This window comes from Myotis brandtii, unplaced genomic scaffold (genome assembly GCF_000412655.1).
Source record: "Myotis brandtii unplaced genomic scaffold, ASM41265v1 scaffold244, whole genome shotgun sequence".
Lineage (NCBI taxonomy): Eukaryota > Metazoa > Chordata > Mammalia > Chiroptera > Vespertilionidae > Myotis > Myotis brandtii.
The window spans coordinates 319,961-326,576 of NW_005359225.1; the positions used below are offsets into that span (position 1 = coordinate 319,961).

Sequence of the window (6,616 nt, forward strand, 5' to 3'; positions counted from 1 at the left end):
CCGTGTTTGGGGGGGTGGTTTTTTTTTTTTTTTTTTTTTTTTTGCTCCCCATTGTTTATCATGGTTACTGCTGATGTTAACAGTCTGAGATTCAAAATAATCTGTGGACACAGTGTCAGTGTGTAGACTCGGATCTTACTACTTATTTTAAAAGTTTTGTTTTATAATATGATGTAAAATGAAAATGTTTCTCAGTAGATTATAAATTTACTTCTGCTTCCAAATGGAAAACCCAGTGAAACTTCCCTGTTTTCTTTCTATTTTTAGATCAGTCCTGCTACAAAGTATCAAAAATTATGGATATCTGACTCTAAATATATTTCTCTAAATTAACCTTTTAAAAATCAGTTTATTAATTTCATACTCTTTAATATATGACATTAATGTAGTATAATGTAAAGGTAATTTCATTTAAGAGCTACATAGCAAATTACCAGTGCTCCAGTGTGGAGCATTGTGCTTTCCATTTAGTTATTATGAAAACTGGAAGGGGTTCATAATACATAGGCTGTTTGTAGGGAAACTGAAGAAATCACTAGCTTTTCCAAAGACGTGTGCCTACTTACACCTTTGCTGCTGAATTCTCACTTTTTCAGTCCTGCAAACACTGTTAATTTTTTAAAAAATTGATTGGCCTCTTTCTAATGCCATGTCCAAAAGACAACTTTCAAGAAGAGATTCTTGAATCACTGCTAATAGGTATGAGGTTTCTTTTTGGGGTGATGAAATGCTTTGAAATTATTTAGTGGTGACAGTTGTACAACTTTGACTATACTAAGAACCTCTGACATATACACTTTAAAGAGTGAATATTATGGTATAGGAATTACATCAAAATGTAAGAAAAAGATGTTTTCTACAAGGTGAACTTTTATTTAGTAGGACAAACAAATGCCAACACTCTTGATGAAAGCTCTGTCAGCTGCAGTCGTGAGAAAAGGGCAGATTTGTAGGAAGAAAATAAATCAAGTAAAGAGCTGCTAAGCACAAATAAGAACAGTCTCGTATTATGAGTCTAGATATTAAAGGGAAACTTTTAATAAATGTACAGTTGTCCCTCTTCCTCTCTCCCTCTCTTCCCCTCAACTCTCCACCCCTGAATTCAGGAGTTGGCCGAGGAAAAGATATCTCCACCATCACGGGTCACCGTGGGAAAGATATCTCCACTATTTTGGATGAAGAAAGAAAGGAGAATAAACGGCCCCAGAGGGCTGCTGCTGCTCGCCGGAAGAAACGCCGGCGATTAAATGATCTGGACAGTGACAGCAACCTGGATGAAGAAGAGAGTGAGGATGAGTTCAAGATCAGTGATGGGTGCGTGGTCTGCCAGTTGACCCCAGTCCCTAGATTCAGGCTTAAACGGTGCTAGCAGAGAAGCTGGCCACGCTGTGGCAGGGTTTTTGTGTTTTGTGCACACAGACAATCTCTTTTTATGTTCAGATTATTTAACACAGATTTATGAACAGTCTTGGTTCTTTTTCTTTTTAGTTCTCACCTGAGGATATTTTTTCCGTTGATTTCTAGAAAGAATGGAAAGGGAAGAAAGAGGGAGAGAGAAAGAGAGAGAGAAAGAGAGAAACATCAACGTGAGAAAGACACATCATTAGTTGCCTCCCACATGTGCCCCTACAAGGACTGGGGAACATGCAACTGAGTTATGTGCCCTTGACTGGGAATTGAACCCTTTGGTTGGCGGGCCCATTCTCTAACCACTGAGTCAAACTGGCCAGGGCTAATCTTGGTTATTTTTAGGTTAAAACAAAGAAGGTTTATGTTTGTTTATTTAATACTAGAGGCCCGGTACACGAAAATTCGTGCACTCGAGCGGGGGGGGGGGGGGGGGGGGGCGTGCGCGGGGGGGGGGGGGGGGGGGGAGGCGCGTCCCCTCAGCCCAGCCTGCGTCCTTTTGCAGTCCAGGAGCCTCGAGGGATGTCCGACCCATGGAGAGCAGGCCTAAGCCACAGTCGGACATCCCTGCGTCCTTTTGCAGTCCAGGAGCCTCGAGGGATGTCCGACCCATGGAGAGCAGGCCTAAGCCACAGTCGGACATCTCGGGGGATGTCCAACCCATGGAGAGCAGGCCTAAGCCACAGTCGGACATCTTCAGTGCTGCCACTGTGCTTGCCAGCTGTCAGCTCTGCTTGTGGCTGAGCAGCGCTCCCCTGTGGGAGCGCACTGACCACCAGGGGGCAGTTCTGGTGCTGCCCCCTGATTGCTGTCCCCTTCCTCTGCCCGCTGGCACCACCTTGGCTGGCCTGGCACCGCCTGCTCTCCAGCCCCACCCCCACCAACCGGTTGTTCTGTCATTTGTTCGATTTTCATATTAGGCCTTTATTATATAGGATTCTAAGTTGTATTTCAATTTCGTTAACTGTAATTGAGGATCCTTTTATTGTGTACCTCTGTGCCACCTTCTACCAGGATGTCCATGAGTGGTTGCTAGTCAAATGAGACATAGATAAGCACAAGTAATTAGGATACTATTCTCTAGTGAACCTTAGAGGTTTGGCTTGAGGTAAGTAATCCAGCATGGAATATTAGAAAAGCCTTCCCTTGGAGCAGGTACAGAAACAATAATGCAGATTTCTCTCAGCCTATAAACCAAGCTTGATGAAATTTGCATGACTAGTTGGGCAGTTTGGGATGAGAAGCAGGATGAAGAAAGAAGTTCTAATCAGAGAAATCACATAAAACCCCATGGAATATTTAGGAAATTCCTGGTGTGTCAGCAAAACTGTGGGAAAGCAGTAGAGAGTGCCCTGCTGGAGATGTGGCCAAGAGGTGAAAAGGAAACAGATGATGGCGTGTTTTATTTGTCAGGCATAGGACTCTGTGAAGATGATGAAAACCCACCAAAGGGTTTTAAACACCAGACTGATAAGAGGTTTACATTTCAGAAAGATTTATCCTGGTATTCTTTTGGAGGATGTATTGAAGGGAAATGGTCTAGAGATTACAGAGGCAACTTGGAGAATTGCTATAGTAGTTCAGGTACAAGATGATTTGAGATATTATCTTTGAGAGGTGGACTCAAGGAATTACTAAATGATTAGATATGAGAAATAGAAGGGAGGAAATTAGGATAAATACCAGATTTCTGGTTTAAGTCCCTAGATGGGTAATTGTATCAAATACCAGGCTCGGGGGCTGAAGAGAGAGAAGTAGGTTAGGAAATAATGAGTTTGCTTTTGGAGATGTTGAATTTAAGGCACATGGGGGACATCTCAAGAGGCCAAAGCAATGTATGCATGAAAATCAACATCAATGCATCTTCATAACTCCCCCTAAGCCAGCGGTTCTCAACCTGTGGGTCGCGACCCCTTTGGCAGTCGAACGACCCTTTCACAGGCGTCGCCTAAGACCATCGGAAAACACATATATAATTACATATTGTTTTTGTGATTAATCACTATGCTTTAATTATGTTCAATTTGTAACAATGAAATTGGGGATCACCACAACATGAGGAACTGTATTAAAGGGTCGTGGCATTAGGAAGGTTGAGAACCACTGCCCTAGCAGATCATTTCTTCATTTTAGGGAAGTTGATACAAGTATTCAGATGTTACATTAAACATTATTTTATGATTTGCTGGACTTGTTAGAACTTGAACTCAGAACTACGGGCTCACAGTTTAGTTGTTTTCGGAGGGGGATTTTAAATATTTTTTATCGATTCAGGAAGAGGAAGGGAGAGGGAGAGGGAGAGAGAAACATCAATGATAATAAAGAATTATTCATCAGCTGCCTCCTGCACCCATACTGAGGATGGAGCCCACAACCCAGGCATGTGCCCTGACCGGGAATGGAACTGTGACCTTCTGGTTCATAGGTCGACGTTCAGCCACTGAGCTGTGCCAGCCGGGCCGGGATCACAATTTTAAGTACCATCATAATTCATCTGGTTTCTCTTGGACAGATCTCAAGATGAGTTTGTTGTATCTGATGAAAACCCAGATGAAAGTGAAGAAGACCCACCATCTAATGATGACAGTGACACTGATTTCTGTAGCCGAAGACTAAGACGACATCCCTCCCGGCCAATGAGGCAAAGCAGGCGTTTGCGGAGAAAAACCCCAAAGAAAAATTATTCTGATGACGATGAAGAGGAGTCTGATGAGAATAGTAGAGACTCCGGTAAAAATTATTTGTATCTACATCACACCAACTTAATAAATTCTTGTGATTTCTGGAGCTAAGAATTTTTAAAATAAAAGTCCTTTCAATTGTAACATAAGCTTTCTGATAAAACTTTGAGTTATATTATTATGACTCACTAGGAACTAAATTTTTCATAAAAAGCACATTCTAAGATAATACATACAGATGAATGTGTTAATGTCATACTAAATTCATTTTAGGATTGTGATGAATCCTTGTGGTGCCAAATGTTCCCATGCCTAGTCTTTATCTTCATAGTGTTTCTTGGAAATAATTGTCAGTAAGCCGAGAACCAGATATCTAGCTATTGGAGAGAGAAGGATCACCAATTATTTCTAATGTTTAGATCATAATTGGTGATTCATTAGTTTTTATAAATTCGCAGTGGTTGATAGTATAGCTTGTGCTTATCCCTATTAACAGTAAATGGAGGAACGGCAGCCAAAAGAACAGATACAGTGTTTTGCGGAATTGGCAGATAGGTAGCTGTCATCTTACTGAGGAAGTAGCACAAACGAGTATTATATCCTTGACTTGCCAGGCTTGTGGAGTTTTTATTTTGTTTATCTTTTTTTCTAAACTTTTTTGCTAAATGGAGACATCATGCCCCTTTATCAGTGCTTATTTCCTAAGAACAGGACATTTTCTTACATGACCACAGTACAATTACCAAAATCAGAAATTTTCTATTGGTACTAGAGGCCCGGTACACGCATTCATGCACGGGTGGGGTCCCTCAGCCTGGCTGGGAATCGAGGCAATTGAGGCTGTCTCACCCAGTCTTGATAAGGGCTGATCGAGGCCAGCTGGCCAGGGGGAGGGGCTGTGAAAGGTTGGCTGGCCGCAGGAGGTTGGCTATGGGAGCGCACTGACCACCAGGGGGCAGCTCCTGTGTTGAGAGGCTGCCCCCTGGTGGTCAGTGCACATCATGGTTACTGGTTGACCAGTTTTTCGGTCGACTGGTCGAAACTGTCGCTTAGGCTTTTATATATATAGACTAGAGGCCTGGTGCACGAATTCATGCACAGGTGGGGTCCATCAGCCTGGCCAGCGATTGGGGCCGTCTCGCCCAGTCCAGGGGGAGGGACTGCAGGAGGGTGACCGGATGACTGGGGAGGAGGGACCGCAGGAGGTTGGCTGGCTGACCGGTCGGGGGAGGGACCATGGGCGTTCAGCAGGCCACGGGAGGTTGGCTGTGGGAGTGCACTGACTACCAGGGGGCAGCTCCTTCGTTGAGCATCTGCCCCCTGGCGGTCAGTGCTCATCATAGCGACTGGTCATAATGGTCGCTTAGGCTTTTATATATATAGATGTACTTGTGGATTCTTATTTTAGTCATTGGATATAACATTACCATCAATATTTAGGCTCAACTTGTCCCAGATCTGGCCAGCGGGAACAGCTTCAAATTGTTGGCTAGCTATTTTGAAATGTTTGAAGTCCATTAGAGAACAAGGCTGAATGTGATAATTCAGTGGAAAAATATTAGCACTCCTGAAATACTGTTCACATAGTGCAATAGCCTGACTGGTTTATTGATTCAAGGTGACAAGAACAGTGCTATTTAGCAATGCTTTGAAAGTTTAAGTAGTTTTATGTACAGTGGGGCCTTGACTTAAGAGTGTCCCGACTAACGAGTTTTTCGAGATACAAGCCGTCTCTCAGCCGATTTTTTGCTTTGAGTTGCGAGCTAAAATTTGGGTTACGAGCCAGCTTCAGATACCCCACCGCTAGTTGGCGCAGCAAACGTCACAGTGAACGCCACAACATCAGCCCAGCATCACGTGTCTCACTCGTTCACTGTTGATTTGACATACGAGTAATTTGAGTTACAAGCTCCGTCACGGAATGAATTAAACTCGTAAGTCAAGGCCCCACTGTATTTTGCAGATTTTAATTCCATGTAGAAAAACCAAAAAATATAACTCCAATTTTGTAATTCTTTGATAGGTTCATCACTTTTTTGCTATTAGAGAACTTATGTGAAGTTGTTACTGTAGCCATATAGCTACATTTGTGAAGTTTGGCATAAAAGCCCCAAAGATTTACTCATCTAATCTAATAAAAGAGAAACATGCAAATTGACCATACCTCCGCTACACTCAAGCCACGCCCACCAGCCAATCAGGAGCAAATATGCAAATTAACCCAACTAAGATGGTAGCAGCCTCCGAGCTGGAGTGAGCAGGAGGCTTGGATTGCCCCCGGCGATGGAGGAAGCCAAGCTTCCTGCCTGCCCTGCCGGCCCTGAGCTCTGCTCAAGGCAACAAAGTTTCAATTATAGAAGCTAAATAAATCCCAGATACCTGCTTCCAGCTGGCGTGGCCTCTGCTCAAGGAAGGTCTGGGAGCCTAGGTTGCCAGGGGCAACCCAGGCTTCCAGGACCTGGGCTCTGCTCAAGGCTACAAAGTTTCAATTATAGAAGATAAATAAATCCCAGATACCTGCTTCCAGC

General features: G+C 43.4%; 1 protein-coding gene across 1 annotated transcript in view; it reads left to right on the forward strand.

The window, feature by feature from the left end:
• The window catches only part of RSF1 (remodeling and spacing factor 1), a 115,000-nt gene that overhangs the window by 101,290 nt on the left and 7,094 nt on the right, over positions 1–6,616 (forward strand). Inside the window, exons 15-16 of the mRNA XM_005867028.2 lie at positions 1,107–1,314; positions 3,920–4,137. Coding sequence (XP_005867090.2) covers positions 1,107–1,314; positions 3,920–4,137 — 426 coding nt within the window. The remainder of the gene's footprint in view (positions 1–1,106; positions 1,315–3,919; positions 4,138–6,616) is intronic.